This window comes from Oryx dammah, unplaced genomic scaffold (genome assembly GCF_014754425.2).
Source record: "Oryx dammah isolate SB20612 unplaced genomic scaffold, SCBI_Odam_1.1 HiC_scaffold_20, whole genome shotgun sequence".
Lineage (NCBI taxonomy): Eukaryota > Metazoa > Chordata > Mammalia > Artiodactyla > Bovidae > Oryx > Oryx dammah.
In genome coordinates, this window is record NW_024070204.1 from 12,260,829 (window position 1) to 12,283,473 (window position 22,645).

The window sequence follows — 22,645 nt, forward strand, 5'->3', positions numbered from 1 at the left end:
CTGCTGCTGCTGCTGCTGCTGCTGCTGCTGCTGCTGCTGCTGCTGCTAAGTCACTTCAGTCGTGTCCGACTCTGTGCGACCCCACAGACGGCAGCCCACCAGGCTCCGCCGTCCCTGGGATCCTCCAGGCAAGAACACTGGAGTGGGTTGCCATTTCCTTCTCCAATGCATGAAAGTGAAAATTGAAAGTGAAGTCACTGAATCGTGTCCAACTCTCAGCGACCCCATGGACTGCAGCACACCAGGCTCCTCCGTCCATGGGATTTTCCAGGCAAGAGTACTGGAGTGGGGTGCCATTGCCTTCTCCTCACGGTTGTCTAATACCCTCTAATTTCCTTAAGCATAGACTTATTTTTTGCCTTTGGGGGCATTTATTATTTTTATGCTATTAAATACATTTTTATATACCATTTTTTCAGTCTTTCAAATTGTTTCCTTGGTAGGTTTCTAGGAGAGAAAATAAGGGTCAAAGCATGTGAATGTTTTTATGATTCCTTTTGTGCTTAGTTATTTAATCATTTTACAAAAAGAATGGGTTGATTTCTATTGTTCAAGGAGTCTTAATGTATCACTTTTACAAAGACCTCACCACAATTCACTTTTAGCTTTAGTTTAATTATAACAAATATAAGGTAAGTGTCGCTCTTTAGTAATTATCAGTGGAGTTGAACACTATTCCATATGTTTATTCTACAGGACTACATGCGTTGTCTATTCATCTATTCACATTCTTAATCCACCATTCTATTTCCTTCCATTTTTTAGATCTGTTTCACTGGCAACTTTAGTCATGAAAACAAATCTCTTACCTGACCTAAATGCAAAAGGCAACAGAAACAGAATTAGCACAAACTTGTCATCTTACCTTAGAGAACTGGGCTGTCACCAGAACTACATTAACAGAAGAATAATCCCTTCCAGGGAAATACTAATACCATCTATTTTCCCTAGTCAGTCTTCGGCATTGAAAGAAGAAAAGGTATTACTCTGTATTTGATGGCCAAGTTTGATTAGAAAGTTATAAACCTTACTTCTAAATCACCAAATATCTTTTCAAAACACACAGTGATTGGTCATTAATGGTGAAACAGACTAAATATAAGCAAGCATCCAGCGAAGGAGCAGGGAACACCGATGCAATTCACACACCATATGATCAACCTGATGTACACAATGTCCATACGGAAGAATAGAGCTTGTGATACTCTGGATCCTGCATTTACTGGGTGAGGGACACGCCCCACATTACTTTACATCGCAGAGAAGGGCAACTCCACGCAGCACCCAGTGTTCGGGGGCCTGGGCTGTCCTGAGGTCTACAGCAGCGATGTAGTTCAAGTCTGTTCGGACCGGCTTCTTGTAGATAGGACAAGAGTATAACCGAGGATCTCTCATAGCTACAACAAAAACCATCAAAAATCTTGGTGAATTTCTCATTCATGTAGCCCCCAACAGAGTGCAGAGCCAAATGTGTGCATCTGGAAGGTCATAGTGGGCTTGGCAGAATGAGGGAAATTCCTCCTAAGGTCAGGCAATCCCTAGATGTGAAGCAGATGCTATCAAGCTTTTCCACAGGGGGTGTGACAAGGTACCCAGATGGCCTCACATTTACCCCACCCACCTCGTGTCCCACAGCCTTGACACTAACCCCAGTCCATGCGACATGACCACCTGCTGCTTCCTCTCTCTCCTTTCCACCTGTCACTTCAACTTTGCACCTCCACCCTGTCCTCCTACCTCCCCCCCCAAAAAATCTTGTGCCTTCACACCTTTGTTTTTCCCATGTGGTTTGCCTTTGGCAAAAGGTACCTGTCCCTTTTCGTCAGACACCCAGCACCACTGGTACTTCACTATTATTACTGCGAAATCCCTTCTTCAATCCTTTTGGCCATATTCCAAACCACATTGGGCTTCCCTGGTAGGTCAGTCCGTAAAGAATCTGCCTGCAGTGCAGGAGACTTGGGTTTGACCCCTGTGTCAGGAAGATCCCCTGGAGAAGGAAATGGCTACCCACTCCAATATTCTTGCCTGGGAAGTCCCGTGGATAGAAGAGCCTGGCAGGCTGCAGTCCATAGGGTTACACAGAGATGGACACAACATAGCGACTAAACTGCAAATCACAGGACAGAGGATGTTCCCCACCCCACCAGGTGTTGTGAGTTCTCCATGTGTGTGGAGAAACACAAACGGCGGGAAGCAGAGAGCCACAGCACAGTTTGACTCTCTGAGAGTCAATCTACTTTCCTGGAGCAGGTGAGTAATACATGGAATCTCCAGGATTACATCTATCAGGATTGACGATCTCTGTATCCATCCTGCACAGGTCCTCTCTTAGGCATTCTCTCCAGCCCTGGAATCCCCATGCTGAGGACGGATGCAGATCTTTTGTGACTTCAAACTTATACAGTTTGGAGAAGGGACTTCTTTTAAGAAAAAGAGTATAATTTGCAAATACCAAAATTAAGTTTTGGAAAAAGCCCCTGTGTTGAGTAGCCCTGGAATTTAAGCTTCAGTAGCTTCCTGTTAAATTCACTCTACCCATAATAGTTTATTTGCACATCTTGTAACATCCATCTTTGGAAGCAGTATATTATTCCTTTTTCTCTCCCAGACTATAAACTACTTCAGGACAGAAGTTATGTCTGCATTCCTCCATGTACTTCTCTGGAAGGCCAATGTTATAAATGATCCCAACATAACTACTGAAATGAAAACACATTTAACGAAGAGGATAACTTTGGAGAAATAGTGTTATAAATATAGAACTTTCAAAATGCAATATTAATACATTACTGATATTGAACTTATTTCCCCAAAACTAATTTCCTCAATAATTCAGCTTTTCCTAACACATCAAAAAATAAGGCAGCACCAGCAGTTAAAGTCTCATTTTTGGACCCAATAAAACCTTCAACTTCTTGTGCCGTGTTGTGTGTGTGTGTTCAGTATTATCCAACTCTTTGATACTCCATGGACTGTAGCCAACCAGGTTCCTCTGTCCATGGGATTTTTCAGGCAAGAATACTAGAGTGGGTTGTCATTTCCTTCTCCAGGGTATCGTCCCAACCAAGGGATAGAATCCATGTTTCCTGTGACTCCAACTGCCAATGGGAAGCCACCTGGAAGCCTCTCCACTATAAATTCAATTCATTTTATTGGAAGAAATTAAAACATTTGCATATGATAACACTTTACAAAAGTTTCAATAAAATTAGTTTAAAGCCACAATTCTTAATTCAGGTGTGTGTGGCTTTTTTTTTTTTTAGCCAGGGTACTAAATCTAGAGACATATTTGGTTATCACAACTGGGAAGGTGCTACTGGCAACTGGTGGCTAAAGGCCAGGGACACTGCCAACATCCTGTAATGCACAGGACAGTCCCTCACAACAAGACTTACCTGTGCCAAAAGTGTCACCAAAACCAAAGTTGAGAAATTCTGTTCTAAAACAATGTCACAGATATTTTACAGTACTCTAAAATGAAGCATTTGCTTAATTCCATGAAATTAATTATTAGAAACCATCTAAGTTAATGCAATACCTAATTTTTTAAGTCTAGTTGCTATTTTTTAATCATCATGAGAATATCATAAGCAATAATAATAAGGCAAATATATGAAAATTCTAGCTGAGCTATTTCAAATCCTAAAAGATGATGCTATTCAAGTGCTGTGCTCAATATGTCAGCAAATTTGGAAGACTCAGTGGTGGCCACAGGACTGGAAAAGGTCAGTTTTCATTCTAATCCCAAAGAAGGGCAAAGTCAAAGAATGTTCAAACTACCACACAATTGCGCTCATTTCACATGCTAGTATGGTTATGCTAAAAATTCTTCAAGCTACGTTTCAGCAGTATGTGAACTGAGAACTTTCAGATGTACAAGCTGGATTTAGAAAAGGCAGATGAACCAGAAATCAAATTGCCAACATATGCTGGATCACAGAGAAAGCAAGAGAATTCCAGAAAAACATCTAACTTCTGCTTCATTGACTATATAGCCTTTGACTGTACGGATCACAACAAACTGGAAAATTCTTCAAGAGATGGGAATACCAGACCACCTTACCTGCTTCCTGAGAAACCTGTATATAGGACAAAAAGCAACAATTAGAACCAGATGGAACAATGGACTGGTTCAAAACTAGGAAAGCAGTACATCAAGGCTGTATATTGCTTATTTAACTTATATGCAGAGTTCATCATGCAAAAGGTTGGACTAGATGAATTACAAGCTACAATCAAGATTGCAGAGAGAAATATCAACAACCTCAGATATGCAAATAATACCACTCCAATGGCAGAAAGTGAAGAGGAACTAAATGAGGAGAATGTGAAAGCTGGCTGGAAACTCAACACTCAGAAAACTAAGATCATGGCATCCGGTCCCATCACTTCATGGCAAACAAAAGGGGAAAAAGTTGAAACAGTGACAGATTTTCTTTTCTTGGGCTCCAAAATCATTGCAGATGGTAACTGCAGCCGTGAAATTAAAAGATACTTGTTTCTTGGAAGGAAAGCTATAACAAACTCAGGGTATTCAAAAGCAGAGATATCACTTTGCCGACAAGGGTCCATATAGTCAAAGTTGTGGTTTTCCAAGTAGTTGTGTACAGATGTGAGAGTTGGATCATAAAGAAGGCTCAGCACTGAAGAACTGATCGTTTTGAACTCTGGTGTTGGAGAAGATTCTTTCAGTCTCTTGAACAGCAGGGAGATCAAACTAGTCAGTCCTAAAGGAAATCAACCCTGAATATTCATTGGAAGGATTGACACTGAAGCTGAAGCTCCAATACTTCAGCCATCTGATGTGAAGAACTGACTCACTGGAAAAGACCCTGATGCTGGGAAAGACTAAAGGCAAAAGGAGAAGTGGGCAGCATAGAATGAGATGGTTAGATAGCATCACTGACTCAACAGACACAAATTTAGGCAAAGTCTGCGAGATAATGGAGAGAGGAGCATAGCATGCCACAGTCCATGAGATCGAAAAGAGTAGGACAGGGCTTAGCAACTGAACAACAACAAAATGAAATTTTCTTTTTTTTTTTAATTTTTTAATTTTTTTTTTACTTTACAGTATTGTATTTGTTCTGCCACACATCAACATGAATCTGCCACGGGCGTACTCATGTTCCCCATCCTGAACACCCCTCCCACCTCCCTCCCCATACCATCCCTCTGAGTCATCCCAGTGCACCAGCCCCAAGCATCCTATATCAAACCTGGACTGGCAATTCGTTTCTTATATGATATTATACACGTTTCAGTGCCATTCCCCCAAACCATCCCACCCACTCCCTCTCCCATAGAGTCCAAAAGACTGTTCTATACATCTGTGTCTCTTTTGCTGATTAAATAAGTGAATGACTCGATTTGAGAAGTGCAATTAATAATAACTACACTAACTGATGTATTTAAACCCTTTAATCCTAGGGTTTGAACATATAACAGATATTTAACTAATTGTTCTTCTTGATACACATTTCATTAATAATCATTTTATAATTCTTGAAAAAAAAACCCTTAGAGTCTTATATTTGAAATAAATGATAAACATAATAATTGCACCTTGGGAAGTATTTGATTGTTTGGGTTTTAATCCCAGAAGAAAACTACAGTTGGGAAAAAAAAAATTCTTTTCAATAAGCAGGTAAAAAAAGGCAATTCTCTGAAAGTTATCCAATTTTATTTATTTTTAATTGTTTCAGAAGGGAAGGTATCCACGCCAAGTCACAGCATGTAACAACCTTCTGCAGCAGGATTAGAAACTACCAAAAATATAACTTCATTGTAAAAGTGCTGACAGATGCTTTATAAACAAGCACATAAACATCTGAAACTATTACTCCTGGTTAGACAAAAAGACTGAAGACAAAAATAAGCATACTAGGTAGGTAGAACAAATCAGCTAAATATGTTTAAAACCTTGCTGCTGCTGCTGCTGCTTCAGTCATATCCGACTCTGTGCGACCCCATGGATGGCAGCCCACCAGGCTCCCCCGTCCCTGGGATTCTCCAGGCAAGAACACTGGAGTGGGTTGCCATTTCTTTTTCCAATGCATTAAAGTGAAAAGCGAAAGTGAAGTCGCTCAGTCATGTCTGACTCTTCACGACCCCATGACTGCAGCCTACCAGGCTCCTCTGTCCATGGGATTTTCAGGCAAGAGTACTGGAGTGGGTTTGCAAACCTTGGGGCTCCAGAAAAACAGGCAGAGAAAAGAGGGTGTCTAAACTGGTGAGCTATATCCTTTGGGATGTTAAAGGTTTCAATAAAACACCTTGAGGAAATTTCATTTTCTAACTATATAACTTCTCTCTCTCTAGCCTACATTTTTCATGCAAATGTTAGTATACCATTACATCATATATTCTTTCCAATATGTAAAACAACCAAGATACCTGAGATTCCTTATGTCACTCCTTTATTTAACCCTTCTTTTGCTTCAACAATATGTGAGCCATGAACTTTCAGATGTTCAAGCTGGTATTAGAAAAGGCAGAGGAACCAGAAATCAAACTGCCAACATCCACTGGATCACTGAAAAAGCAAGAGAGTTCCAGAAAAATATCTACTTATGCTTTATTGACTATGCCAAAGCCTTTGACTGTGTGGATCACCACAAAATGTGGAAAATCCTGAAAGAGATGGGAATACCAGACCACCTGACCTGCCTCTTGAGAAATCTGTATGCAGGTCAGGAAGCAACAGTTAGAATGGGACATGGAACAACAGACTGGTTCCAAATAGGAAAAGGAGTACGTCAAGGCTGTATGTTGTCACCCTGCTTATTTAATTTATATGCAGAGTACATCATGAGAAACACTGGGCTGGATGAAGCACAAGCTGGAATGAAGATTGCCAAGAGAAATATCAATAACTTCAGATATGCAGATGACACTACCCTTATGGAAGAAAGTGACAAAGAACTCAAAAGCCTCTTGATGAAAGTGAAAGAGAGTGAAAAAGTTGGCTTAAAACTCAACATTAAGTAAAATAAAAAATAAATAAATTTTAAAAAATTAAAAAAAAAAAAACTCAACATTAAGAAAACTAAGATCACGGCATTTAGTCCCATCACTTCATGGCAAATAGATGGGGAAACAATGGAAACAGTGGCAGACTTTATTTTGGGGGGCTCCAAAATCATTGCAGATGGTACTGCTGCTATGAAATTAAAAGACACTTACTCCTTGGCAGGAAAGTTATGACCAACCTAGACAGCATAATAAAAAGCAGAGACCTTACTTTGCCAACCAAGGTCCATCTAGTCAAGGCTATGGTTTTTCCAGTAGTCATTTATGGATGTGAGAGTTGGACTATAAAGAAAGCTGAGCACCGAAGAATTGAAGCTTTTGAATTGTGGTGTTGGAAAAAACTCTTGAGAGTCCCTTGGACTACAAGGAGATCCAACCAGTCCATTCTAAAGGAGATCAGCCATGGGTGTTCATTGGAAGGACTGATATTGAAGCTGAAATTCCAATACATTGGCCATCTCATGCGAAGAGCGACTCATTGGAAAAGACCCTGATGCTGGGAAAGATTGAAGGCAGGAGAAGAAGGGGACAACAGAGGATGAGATGGTTGGATGGCATCACCAACTCAATGGACATAAGTTTGGGTAAACTCCGGGAGTTGGTGATGAACATGGATGCCTGGCATGCTGCAGTCCCTGGGGTCACAAACAGTCAGACGTGACTGAACGACTGAACTGAACTGACGTCATATATTCCTTCTGATATGTAAAACAACCAAGTTACCTAGAGATTCCTTATATCATTCCTTTATTCAACCCCTGTTTTGGTAAAAACATTTGAGTTATTAAATAAAGAACATTTATATGTGATATTTCTTTTAATCCTTCAACTAGCATGTGATGGCATCACCAACTCAATGTTCATAAGTTTGAGCAAGCTCCGGGAGTTGGTGATGGACAGGAAAGCCTGGCATGCTGCAGTCCATGGGGTCGCAAAGAGTCAGACATGACTGAGCAACTGAACTGAAACTGAGCATGTGTTACTGTATTAATAATAACAGTAATTGTTTTTATTATTATCTGCTGTATGCTAATTATGTGCTGGACATTGTCAGTTTTATTCTCTCAGCAGCCCAGTGAGATGGGTACCATGATTAAATCCATTTTAATACATGAGAACCCAAGGAGGTGAGTTACTTATTCAAGGTTACAAAGCTGCAGGTAATGAGAAAATCTGGCTGGAATGGACCGGGAGCCTAAGCTCAACCTCAACAACAGTGTGACATATTCTATGTATGTGCCTCCATGTTTTTTGCAGAAAGATGTAAACATCAGCTGGAAATAACTAGATACCTAATTTCCACATGTGGTGCAGTTGCGATTCCTCCAAAGTCACATGAATGCTATGGTGGTAAAGCCAGGAGAACACCCCAAATATCCAGGCTCCTGGCTCACTGTCCTTGACCTGAGGACATGTGCCCCACTGTGGAGCAAGGAGGTGACCACCTTAAGCCTGCAGCATGGGGAGAAGAGGGCATAGGGAGTAGGAACTCATGTTCCTATAGGACAGAGGCCTTTTACTGTGTCTATCTCACTATGTACCTGAGAAAAATTAATTCATGACTTCAAAGTACAAGGGGCACTTTCCTCATGTCCAATTTAGGCTTTAGTTTCCAGCTTCATCCCTACATGCACAGTCTTGAATAGAACACAACCACAGGAATTCCGAGATGTGCATTCAACCCACAAAAGACAAAGGTGATTCTGATAACAGATTTAGTAGCTAGGAATCACAGGCAAATTACATAATATCTCTAACCTAGTATTTCCCCATCTGCAAAATAGCCATGATGCACCTTATAGAGTCGTCATAAAGACTAAATGAGTGAACATATGTGAATGCCTGGCATAGTATAGTGCTTAGAATGCAGTAGATACCCAAGGTGTGTTAGATTTCTCCTCTCTGCCTCTACACACGTATACACATGTGTGCATATACACAGTTACCTTTTCACTAAACCTAATTCCCCAGACTCAGGTTCCAGAAGACTAACAGAGTTCCAGGTTTAAAAACTGCAAGTGGATTAAATGCTGTGGGGCTCAGGCATCAGGAGGTCCTCAGCTCTGCATCACTGCATGGGGCTACCCCCATCCCAGCAACACGAATGCACAGTGCTGGATCAGGGTGGGTCACAAGGCATGCTGACACACACTTTTTCTGCTGCAGGAAATATTCTCATTAGCTACAGGGACTTTAAGATGCTTCTCAACCTACTTAGCGAGTGTCATTTTGTTCCCCCAAACATTGTAATCACCACTTTCCCATCACATGGGGTACAGCACAAAAGTTATTAAGAGCATCACTCTCTCTCTATATAGGAGACTTTATTGAAGAATTGATGCTTTGGAACTATGGTGTTGGAGAAGACTCTTGAGAGTCCCTTGGACTGCAAGGAGATCAAACCAGTCAATCCTATAGGAAATCAGTCCTGGGTGTTCACTGGAAGGACTGATGCTGAAGCTGAAGCTCCAATACTTTGGCCACCTGATGCAAAGAGATGACTCTTTGGAAAAGACTCATGCTTGGAAAGACTGAAGGCAAAAGAAGAAGAGGGCAATGGAGGATGAGATGGTTGGATGGCACCACTGACTCGATGGACATGAGTTTGTGCAAGCTCCTGGAGTTGGTGATGGACAGGGAAGCCTGGCGTGCTGCAGTCCATGGGGTCACAAAGAGTCAGACAAGACTGAGCAACTGAACTGACTGACCCTGGTCTTTCCTAAACCTTCCTCTTTTAAACTTTCTTTGATAACAGAGAATCCACTATTTGCTGTGTCAGTGGGTTTACTCTCTTGATGTATTTAGCACTACTTGGGTGACTCCCCCATGACAAGAAACATAAATAAATGTTTAGGGATATATAACTCAATTTTTAGAGTTTAAATAAATATCTGAGCTTCCCTGGTGGCTCAGCAGTAAAGAATCCTCCTGCCAATGCAGGAGACGTGGGTTTAATCCCTGGGTCAGGAAGATCCCTTGAAGAAAGGCATGGAAACCCTCTCTGGTATTCTTGCCTGGAGAATTCCATGGACAGAGGAGCGTGGAGGGCTACAGTCCACGGGGTCACAAAAGAGTTGTATACAACTTATTGATTAAACAACAAAAAAAACAAAGATTTCCTTTTAAAAACAAACTAGTCCTGTCTGTAAAATTCAATGGTGAATTATTTAAACTGAAATTGCCCTTCATATTAACATAAAAAAATTCATTATAAGAGTTTAAATTTTATTTTTTTATTTTTATTTTTACTTTATTTTACTTTACAATACTGTATTGGTTTTGCCAATACAAATCCACGAATCCACCACAGGTGTACATGAGTTTCCAAACATGAACCCCCCTCCCACCTCCCACCCCACACCATCCCTCTGGATCATCCCCATGCACCAGCCCCAAGCATCCTGTATCCTGCATCAAACAGACTGGCGATTTGTTTCTTACATGATAGCATACATGTTTCAATGCCATTCTCCCAAATCATCCCACCCTCTCCCTCTCCCTCTCCCTCTCCCTCTCCCTCAGAGTCCAAAAGTCCACTCTACACATCTGTGTCTCTTTTGCTGTCTCGCATACAGGGTCATCATTACCATTTTTCTAAATTCCATATATATGTGTTAGTATACTGTATTGGTGTTTTTCTTTCTGGCTTACTTCACTCTGTATAATCGGCTCCAGTTTCATTCATCTGATTAGAACTGATTCAAATGTATTCTTTTTAATGGCTGAGTAATACACCATTGTGTGTATGTACCACAGCTTTCTTATCCATTCATCTGCTGATGGACATCTAGGTTGTTTCCCTCTCCTGGCTATTATAAACAGTGCTGCGATGAACATTGGGGTACATGGGTCTCTTTCTATTCTGGTTTCCTCGGTGTGTATGCCCAGCAGTGGGATTGCTGGGTCATAAGGCAGTTCTATTTGCAATTTTTTAAGGAATCTCCACACTGTTCTCCATAGTGGCTGTACTAGTTTGCATTCCCACCAACAGTGTAAGAGGGTTCCCTTCTCTCCACACCCTCTCCAGCATTTATTGCTTGCAGACTTTTGGATCGCAGCCATTCTGACTGGTGTGAAGTGGTACTTTATTGTGGTCTTGATTTGCATTTCTCTAATAATGAGTGATGTTGAGCATCTTTTCATGTGTTTGTTAGCCATCCATATGTCTTCTTTGGAGAAATGTCTATTTAGTTCTTTGGCCCATTTTTTAATTGGGTCGTTTATTTTTCTGAAAGTTACTGGAGCTAATCAATGAATATAGTAAAGTTGCAGGATATAAAATCAACACACAGAAATCCCTTGCATTCCTATACACTAATAATGAGAAAGTAGAAAAAGAAATTAGGGAAACAATTCCATTCACCATTGCAACCAAAAGAATAAAATACTTAGGAATATATCTACCTAAAGAAACTAAAGACCTATATATAGAAAACTATAAAACACTGATGAAAGAAATCAAAGAGGACACTAATAGATGGAGAAATATACCATGTTCATGGATCGGAAGAATCAACATAGTGAAAATGAGTATACTACCCAAAGCAATCTACAGATTCAATGCAATCCCTATCAAGCTACCAGCAGTATTTTTCACAGAACTAGAACAAATAATTTCAAGATTTGTATGGAAATACAAGAGTTTTAATTTTAAAATGCTACAGCTTTGGAGTGTCCTCTAGTCAATAACAATATTATACCTCTTTATCTCAATTAGGGCCCTATTTAGTCATCAAAATTGAATTAAAATTACAGCATGAAAAGACCCTATGGATGCCACGAACCTACAGTATGAATCTACAGTATATCACAAACCTATGGATGGAGGTTCATGACATTGTACAAGATCAGTGATCAAGACCATCCCCAAGAAAAAGAAAGGTAAAAAGGCAAAATGGTTGTCTGAGGGTGCCTTACAAATAGCTGAGAAAAGAAGAAACGTGAAAGGCAAAGGAAAACAGGAAAGATATACCCACTGAGTGCAAAGTTCCAAAGAACAGCAAGGAGAGATGAGAAAGCTTTCCTCAGTGATCAAAGCAAAGAAATAGAGGAAAACAATAAAATGGGAAAGACTATAGACCTTTTCAAGAAAACTAGAGATACCAGTGGAACATTTCATGCAAAGATGGGCACAATAAAGGACAGAAATAGTATGAATCTAACAGAAGCAAAAAGTGAAGAGGAACTAAAAAGCCTCTTGATGAAAGTGAAAGAGGAGAGTGAGAAAGTTGGCTTAAAGCTCAACATTCAGAAAACTAAGATCATGGCATCTGGTCCTATCACTACATGGCAAATAGAAGGGGAAACAGTGGAAACAGTGTCAGACTTTATTTTGGGGGCCTCCAAAATCACTGCAGATGGTGATTGCAACCATGAAATTAAAAGATGCTTACTCCTTGGAAGAAAAGTTATGACCAACCTAGATAGCATATTCAAAAGCAGAGACATTACCAACAAAGGTCCATCTAGTGAAGGCTACGGTTTTTCTAGTGATCATGCATGGATGTGAGAGTTGGACTGTGAAGAAAGCTGAGCACTGAAGAATTGATGCTTTTGAACTGTGGTGTTGGAGAAGACTCTTGAGAGTCCCTTGGACTGCAAGGAGATCCAACCAGTCCATTCTAAAGGAGATCAGACCTGGGATTTCTTTGGAATGAATGATGCTAAAGCTGCAACTCCAGTACTTTGGCCACCTCATGTGAAGAGTTGACTCATTGGAAAAGACTCTGATGCTGGGAAGGATTGAGGGCAGGAGGAAAAGGGGATTACAGAGGATGAGATGGCTGGATGGCATCACTGACTTGATGGACGTAAGTTTGAGTGAACTCCGGGAGATGGTGATGGACAGGGAGGCCTGGCGTGCTGCGATTCATGGGGTCGCAAAGAGTCGGACACGACTGAGCAACTGAACTGAACTGAATAGAAGCAGAAGATATTAATAAGAGGTGGTAATATACAAAAAAGATCTTCATGACCCAGATAGCCACAATGATGTGATCACTCACCTAGACCCAGACATCCTGTAATGCAAACTCAAGTGGACCTTAGAAAGCATCACTACAAATAAAGCCAGTGGAGGTGATGGAATTCCAGTTGAGCTGTTTCAAATCCTAAAAGATAATGCTATGAAAGTGCTGTACTCAATATGCCAGCAAATTTGGAAAACTCAGCATGACCAAAGAACTGGAAAAGGTTAGTTTTCATTCCAATCCCAAAGAAAGGCAATGCAAAAAAATGTTTAAACTACCACACAATTGCACTCATCTCATGCTAACAAAGTAATGCTCAAAATTCTCCCCAGCCATGCTTCAACAGTACATGAACGGTGAACTTCCAGATGTTCAAGCTGGATTTAGAAAAGATAGAGGAACGAGAGATCAAATTGCCAACATCTACTGGATCACAGAAAAAGCAATAATTCCAGAAAAACATGTACTTCTTTATTGACTATGCCACAGCCTTTGACTGTGTGGATCACAACAAACTGGAAAATTCTTCAAGAGATGGGAATACCAGACCACCTGACCTGCCTCCTGAGAAATCTGTATGCAGGTCAAGAAACAACAGTTAGAACTGGACATGGAACAACAGACCAGTTCCAAATTGGGAAATGAGTACATCAATGCTGTATATTGTCACCCTGATCATGTAATTTGTATGCAGAGTACATCACGAGAAATGCTGGGCTGGATGAAGCACAATCTGGAAACAAGATTGCCAGGAGAAATATCAATAACCTCAGATATGCAGATGACACCACCCTTATGGCAGAAAGTGAAGAGGAACTAAAGAGCCTCTTGATGAAAGTGAAAGAGGAAAGTGAAAACGTTGGCTTAAAACTCAACATTCAAAAACTAAGATCATGGCATCTGGTGCCATCACTTCATGGCAAATAGATGAGGAAACAATGGAAACAATGAGAGACTATATTTCTTTTGGGCTCCAAAACCACTGTAGATGGTGACTGAAGCCATGAAATTAAAAGACACTTGCTCCTTGGAAGAAAGCTATGACCAACCTAAACAGCATATTAAAAAGCAAAGACATCACTTTGCCAACAAAGGTCCATCTAGTCAAAGCTATGGTTTTTTCAGTAGTCATGTATGGATATGAGAGTTGGACTATAAGGAAAGCTGAGGGCCAATGAATTGATGCTTTTATACTGTGGTGTTGGAGAAGATTGAGAGTTCCTTGGACTGAAAGGAGATCCAACCAGTCAATCCTGAGGAAATCAGTCCTGAATATTCATTGGAAGGACTGATGCTGAAGCTGAAACTCCAATCCTTTGGTCACCTGATGCAAAGAACTGACTCATTAGAAAAGACCTTGTTGCTTGGAAAGATTGAAGGCAGGAGGAGAAGGGGATGACAGAGGATGAGATGGTTGGATGGCATCACTGACTCGATGGACATGAGTTTGTGCAAGTTCCTGGAGTTGGTGATGGACAGGGAATCCTGGTGTGCTACAGTCCATGGGGTCGCAAAGTGTCAGACATGAGTGATCTGATCGACTGAACTGACTGAACAGATGAAAAGAATAATGGAATGTTAATTTCCTATCACTAACAAAACACCTCTCCAACCACAAAGCTATTTGGCAGCAAGTTTCCACCAACTTCTATTGAAACCAAAAAAAACAATAAAGAACTACAGTTTTCTTTACTTTTTTATTAGCACTTTGGAATTCATAGTCACCTTTTCTGTTGCTTATTTTTATTTCCTCTCTTACCTGCAGCTAATGAGCATCACCGCTGACTAATGCCCAGCAGGGTGAGTACAGTTCTTCCACAAAAAATGTGTTCTTAAGTCATAGAGGACTGCCTGTATTATAAAATTATTGCTTTATTATTACCATGCTGAGATGTTCAATGTCACATGGTGAAGGATTTTTACACATTAGTCACAAGAAATAAAAAAGTAACACCTAACTGAATGTGAGAAAGATTTTTCTTTCACTTTATAAGGGAAATATTTTTGCAACAGTGTTGACTAGATTCAACAAAATTTCTAAAGTATTACTTTTGGCTGAAAGAGCATTTGACTATTAATTCTATAAAATAATCACCACCCTGGGACTTCACACCACAGTAAGGATTAATGAACATGAAGAGGGGCCTCCTTGGTGGCCCACTGGTAAAGAATCTACCTGCCAAGGCAGGAGACACGGGTTCAACCCCTGATTCAAGAAAATCCCACATGCCTGTGGAGCAATAAAGCCCATGCATCACAACTATTGAACACATACACCCTAGAGCCCAAACTCAGCAACAAGAGAAGCCACCTCAATGAGAAGCTTGTGCAGCACAACTAGAGAGTAGTCCCAGCTTGATGCAATTAGAGAAAAGCCCGTGCGTCAATGAAGACCCAGCATAGCCAAAATTAATAAATAAAATCATGCACTGGGATGACCCAGAGAGATGGTACAGGGAGGGAGGTGGGAGGGGTGTTCAGGATTGGGAACTCATGTACACCCGTGGTGGATTCATGTTGATGTATGGCAAAACCAATAGAGTATTGTAAAGTAAAATAAAGTAAAAAAAAAAAAAAAAATCATGAAGCCACAGGCAGCATGTTTACCCAAACCCAGGCACACACATGGGTCCTTTCAGACATGGCTGGGGCATAAGGAGTAACACCCTGTACCAAGAGGGAGGCTGAGCACCCTCACGTCTCTTCTGATGTTCACGGGTGCCCCTTCCGTTACACACTGTCTTTCTGTTCCTCAAACACAGTGCCTCCATTGCTAGCTCTTGTCTCTGCATGCTTGCCTTTGCTCCATGGATATCAGTTCAATGTTCTCTTCTCAGCAAACTCTTCCCTGAACACCTGAATGCTCTCTCACTCCCTGGCACACCCTGTGTGTGTCTTCTTTACAGAAACAAGAGCTATCTGAAATCAATCTGTTCATTTACACTCCATCCTCATTATTTGTGGGACTAATGTATCTATTTCCTCTGGTGGCTCAGCTGTAAAGAACCCACCTGCCAATGCAGGAAACCCAGAATCAATTCCTGGATGGGGAAGATCCCTCGGAGAAGGAAATAGCAACCCACTCCAGTAGTCTTGCCTGGAAAATCCCACAGACAGAAGAGCCTGGCAGACTACAGTCCATGGGGTCGCAAAGAGTCAGACACAACTTAGCAACGAAACAACAACAACAATGTACGTATAGTTTAATGAAGCCCAAATTGCCAACAGCCCCTAGGAGAAATAGAGGGTCAGGTTCCTCAGAGCGCTTGACCACAGAATTTTCATCAACCAATCAATACATAACTTTGTTTTCTGTGTGTTTCTGTTTAAAGACCAATCAATACATAACCTTGTTTTATGTGTGCTTTTGTTTAAAATCATCTTTTTAATATGCTCTGTTGATTCATTAACACTGAACTCAAGGCCAACAGCACTGTGACTCACGCCTGAACGAAGCTTGTCTAACACATGTGGTTTCTCCATAAGGTACATCACAGGAACAGCAGACAGCACTTCAATACTACACTCGAGGGCCATTTTCAACAATGAAAAATAGAAAAATATGAAAAACATAGCACTAAATAGACCACGGAAAGGGCACTTGTTTACAGTCTGAGCTGAAACAAGGAGCAGAGCACAGGCTTGTTCCGCCTAAGTTGGAAACACACATGTCAGGAGGGTCAGACTTTTCACTGCTTTGTACATGTCTGTGAAAAGTCATGAAAGTGCCACAGGCATTAACCTTAGGGTCACAAATAAATTTTAAGAGTGTAGGCAAATTCATACAGAATCCTTGAATAGCAATGACTGTATCTGCCTCTTTTCCAGTTGCCCACCCCTCCTTGAGACTGAGCTCTGTGCAAATGGGGGCTCTGCATGGTCTCTTCCCCACTGTTGCACCCCCAGCAATAGAGCAGTGTATGTCAGATGGTTGATACCTTGGCTGACTCAGGGAGCTAGAGCTCTTTCCCTCTGCCCAGGAAAGTCTGACTCTAACACCCTCTCATTCTCATCCTCCAAAACGCATCTCAAAAGCAGCCTCCACCTCCTACCGGGCTTCGTTATGTTTTCCTTCTAGCACCCCTGAATATCCTAACAGCATCTCTATCATGTGCGTCTGTTAGTCGCTCAGTTGTGTCCGACTCTCTGCGATCCCATGGACTGTAGCCAGGCTCCTTTGTCCATGGGATTCTCCAGACAAGAATACTGGAGTGGGTTGCCATTTCCTTCTCTGGGGATCTTCCCAACCAAGGGGATAGAACCCAGGTCTCCAGCATTGCAGGCAGATTCTTAACCACTGAGCCACCAGGGATCTCTATCATAACATGCATCAAATTCTATTTAAATTATTTGTTTATTTATCAGTCTCCTTCACTAGGCTGTGAGTTCCTTGTGGGCATGATCTGGTTCATAACTACCTTTATCCCTTGCAGGTAAGGTTGTATCTGGTTTGTACTAGGCATCTAGCAAACATTTGCTTAAAAAACAAATGTTCAAAGCTTATACATATGTTTACAAGTGTCGTATTTATCTAAGGGATAAATATACTAAAAATTATCCTTTAAAGAGAGGTTTTTGTCTCTTCCTTGTTTAAAGAAAAATCATCGTGCTTCTATCATAAAATTAGGATCTACTATCCTGGCCACCTCATGAATTTATGGCTTATAATGATCATCTCACCATGTATATCAAATCAACATGTTATACACCTTGGCCAGTCGCTTCAGTCATGTCTGACTCTTCGTAACCCTATGGACTGTAACCCACAGGCTGCTCTATCCATGGGATTCTCCAGGCAAGAATACTGGAGTAGGTTGCCATTTCCTCCTCCAAGGATGTTATACACCTTAAACGTGTGCAATTTTATCTTAAAAGGAATATATTTTTAAAATTAAATGAACAGCATCTCCTCATATTGTGAATAGTGGTTATCCCTGAGGAGACGTTAGCTGAGGGAAATGCAAAAACCTCTAGAAAACATCAAACCAACAATGGAAAATAGTGCAGGTGTTTTTAGACTTGTCAAAAAGAGCTTTGATAACTCTGTCAAAGGAGTCCGCTTTGACAACTCTGTCAAAGGAGTCCACTTTGACATGTGTGTTTCATAAAAGTGTTCTCACATTCATAGGCTGCAATGCAAACCCACCATTTTACCATAAGCTACTGAATTCAGCCAATGTCCCTGAATTCAATCCAGACTTCACAGCCTGGCTTAAATCTCCAAGCTGAAGGAGTCATGACTTCCCCGAGCCATGTGCAGTCCCACCTGGAAAGGCTTCTTTCCTACTTTCCACCTCCTGCCCACCTCATCATTCAAGCCCCATCCATTCTTCCAAGCCCCTCCAGGTCCGCCTGCTCCCAAGATCCAGCCTCCGACAGTTTCATCCCACTCTTATCTCACCCTCCTTTCTCACCACTTAGTAACTATTCCAAACACTTGCTTCTTATCTCATTAGCTAATGCTCCGTGAGTATCCTTATACATTTTATCTGCTTTATTAGATGGGCAAGAGCTATCCAGAACCATTGCCTCCCAGCAGCACTCAAGAAGAGCCTGGAAGTCAGTAAGCACTCATTAAACACAGGTGTGAATACAAAGCTACTTGATAACAGAGTATAATCCTTATCACATGATAACAAAAATAATGAGAGCTTATATTTATAACATCACCCAACCCCATCATACCAACTGTCCCTGAAGGCACAGACAACTTACCATTATTTTCAGCATAAATCCTTACAACAGGCATTAACTCGAAGAGCACTTTGGGTTTGGACTCAGTAAGTTTCATATTCCTCCTGTCCCAGCCAGCACCTTCAAGATACAAGCCGTAGACATAGACACCCTCCGTGGGAGGGGCAGAAATGTCATCCTTCATCCACTTGGTGACTTCATTGCAAAGCACCATATTGTCCAGAGCCCAGCCTTTGTTGGCCCGAGTTATTTCCTACTCAGGGAAAGAGCAAAAGAAAAGGATGACACCAGCAACTAGAGGGTTGTCTTAAAGAGCATAACTGTGGTAACAATGTAGCCCCAGATTCAAAAAAGGTAGGATAGTATATAAAGGGTTTTAAAAGATCCTCTTATAAGCAATACCCATGTCCTAATTTAACTATATTTGTACTTCAGTGTCAAATAATTTGATGCTTTCAAATTGTGGTTGTGGAGAAAACTCTTGAGAGTCCCTTGGACTGCAAGGAGATCCAACCAGTCCATCCCAAAGGAGATCAGTCCTGAAGGTTCATTGGAAGGACTGATGTTGAAGCTGAAACTCCAATACTTTGGCCACCTGATGCGAAGAACTAACTCATTTGAAAAGACCCTGATGCTGGGAAAGATTGAAGGTGGGAGGAGAAGGAGACAACAGAGGATGAGATGGTTGGATGGCATCACTGACTCAATGGACATGAGTTTGAGCAGACACCAGGAGATAATGAAGGAAAGTGCAGCCTGGTGTGCTTCAGTCCATGGGTTTGCAAAATATCAGAGATGACTTCATGACTGAATAACAATTTTTAAAGAAATATCAAATCAAATCAAATATAAAAATAAATATTTTGAAATTTAAACTAGCAGCTAGAGAATAAGTTGCCGGATTTACATTCAGGACAAAGTTACTTGCTGGTGCCCAAACCAGACAATCATTCTGCCTTATTATAAACTACATATTTAAAATTATAATGAAAGAAGAAAGCCCTCCAGAGGAAAACTGTAATAACACAACAGGTAAAAATCAGTGCTATTACCTGTCGCATTGCAGTTAAAAATCCTTGAGGGTTAAAAAAGCCTGTCATCCAGAAGCAGTGAGGTCGGTCATTGAAAACCCAAGAGGTAAACTGGCAGTTTCTTTCAATAAGTTCAGTAAACCAGAAACCCAAGGTACTTGAAACCCAAGATGCCTGAAATGCAAACATGAATAAATACAGGTTTAATTCTACTGTGTAACTGACTATATACACAGAAAAAAACAATGATGAAATATCAATTTCACACTTAGAATTTAGAAGTCCCTAAGGCATAAAGGCATGGGATTTCTTTGGAAGGAATGATGCTAAAGCTGAAGCTCCAGTACTTTGGACACCTCATGCGAAGAGTTGACTCATTGGAAAAGACTCTGATGATGGGAGAGATTGGGGGCAGGAGGAGAAGGGGACAACCCAGGATGAGATGGCTGGATGGCATCACGGACTCGATGGACGTGAGTCTGAGTGAACTCCGGGAGATGGTGATGGAAGGGAGGCCTGGCGTGCTGTGATTCATGGGGTCACAGAGTCAGACATGACTGAGCGAATGAACTGAACTGAATTGAACTGAAGGCATAAATTTCCATAGGGTTCTGACATTTAAGATGTCAAATTATTCTTCCTTCTTAATAATATGAAGTATGTTAGAATCAACTAATCATCATGTGAATTCCAGATTAATCCAGCTTGGCATGCTGTTCAAGACATCTGCTGTCAATAAAATCTCCTTCCACATATGAATATAGTTATGATCAATTCTGCCATAAAGCAATTAAAACAATTAATTGAATTAAATTTAATGGGCTTCAACTATTTTTCCTTAGGCTATATTTTCAACAGATACATTATAAAACAGCATTTCTATTTATGTAAATGTGCTTACAGCCTTAACAGCACTTTATATTCTGTGAATGACAAATGTAGAAGCCTTTCTCCACTTATTTTTTATGGGGCAAACATTTATTTTCTGAAGTTTCTTTCTCTTAGAAGGCATTTTCATATTCTCTGATGAAGGGAATAAAAATGGAAACACAGGTCTCCTTACCACCAATAAATTAATTGCATTCACTGCCTGTAATGTTCTGCCTGAATTCACATGCGGAACTCATGTTATTACAACAGGCATGGAAATGTCATCAACATTATCAGCAGTCACACTAGAAGGTATCTCCAAATCATATTTTATAACATTTCACTGTAACTGCACTATTTTATGTGTGAATAAATGTAGTGATCAACCTGAATAGATAAACCACTTGAATTTCAAATAGCTTGAGAATTGATATGCCTATTTTACAAAAGACACTGAGATTCCCAAAGACTGTTAATAAGTTGAGTAGAAAAAAACGCTGTATAAAAGGATATTAAGTTCCAGGAAGTGGGACTTCCCTGGAAGTCCAGTGGTTAATCACTAGTCAAGGAACTAATATCCCACATCCAGTGTGGCATGGCCAAAAAAAATATTTTTAAGAGATTCTTAGAGTCCCTTGGACAGCAAGGAGCTCAAACCAGTCAATCCTAAAGGAAATCGACCCTGAATATTCATTGGAAGGACTGATGCTGAAGCTGAAGCTCCAATACTTTAGCCACCTGATGCGAAGAGGTGACTCATGGGAAAAGACCTTGATGCTGGAAAAGATTGAGGGCAGGAGGAGACAGGGATGACAGAGAATGAGATGGTTGGATGGAATCACCAACTCAATGGACATGAGTGTGGGCAAACTCCGGGAGATGGTGAAGGACAGGGAAGCTTGGCATGCTGTAGTCCATGGGGTCTCAAGAGTTAGACCCAACACAGGGACAGAGGGGCCTAGCAGGCTGCCACCTATGGGGTCGCACAGAGTCAGACACGACTGAAGTGACTTAGCAGCAGCAGCATTGACTAAACAACAAAGTTTAAAATGAGGTAACTCATTCCATCATATTGTTATAGGTGTGTTAACTTTTCCCATGAGTCACCTCTTCGCATCAGGTGGCTAAAGTATTGGAGCTTCAGCTTCAGCATCAGTCCTTCCAATGAATATTCAGGGTCGATTTCCTTTAGGATTGACTGGTTTGAGCTCCTTGCTGTCCAAGGGACTAAGAATCTTTATACAACATTTGGTCTGAAGGCACAAGGACCCATTAATGAGGGGGTATCTCCTGGCAAGGATCCCTGTTGCAGAACTGCAGGTGCTGACCAAGCTGGGTGAGCTGGTCTAATGGAGAATGAGCCCGCCATGGCCAGGGACCAGGTAGGTCACTAGCAATGAGCAGAGTCAATGCATACAGAAAACTCTCTGGCCTAGGCAATGAATTTTTTGCAGGGAAGGAGAGAAAGGGATCTGGTCAAAGCTGATTCTGAGTTTCTAAGCAGTGTGTCTAGAGGGATGGATGGGATGGTGGTTAATCAAATAAGATGAGAAAACAGTAGACGAGCACTTCCCAGTTACCATTTACTGCTTTCTGTCCCACTGCCTTGGAATCTGCCAAAGCCCTGGGTGAGGTATCAGAGGCTCAGCATTAAAGGAGTCTCTCCTGAGAGATTAGCAGTTCTAGCCCCATCCTGTCCCACCATCTCATTTACCTGACTGACCTCCAAAAGTTCCACTCACCCCAGGACCCAATCTCATCTCTGTAAGTTGCCCACCATGGATAACTCCCACCCTCCCGTCTCCTAAGTCCTCCCACTGCACACTCATCACCCTCAGTGCCATGATCTGCCAACTCCTCGACAAGGACACTCAGGTTCTCATTTTACTTCTCCAAGTAAAAAAAACATCTCTTCAAACCACATCTATTTATCATAATACTATTACATGTAGAATGGGTAAGCAACCTGGACAGGGAACTACATTCAGCATCCATGTGGCAAAACATGATGGAAAAGAAATTTTTTAAAAACCCACATCCTGGTGT

The 22,645-nt window shown here is 41.1% G+C and overlaps 1 protein-coding gene across 1 annotated transcript in view; it reads right to left on the reverse strand.

Moving 5' to 3' along the window:
* Positions 1–611: 611 nt before the first annotated feature.
* The window catches only part of DNAH5 (dynein axonemal heavy chain 5), a 265,487-nt gene continuing 243,453 nt past the window's right edge, over positions 612–22,645 (reverse strand). The window contains exons 77-79 of the mRNA XM_040262501.1: positions 19,751–19,903; positions 18,720–18,951; positions 612–1,397 (exon numbers count right to left, since the gene is read on the reverse strand). Coding sequence (XP_040118435.1) covers positions 1,246–1,397; positions 18,720–18,951; positions 19,751–19,903 — 537 coding nt within the window. The 3' untranslated portion in view covers positions 612–1,245. The remainder of the gene's footprint in view (positions 1,398–18,719; positions 18,952–19,750; positions 19,904–22,645) is intronic.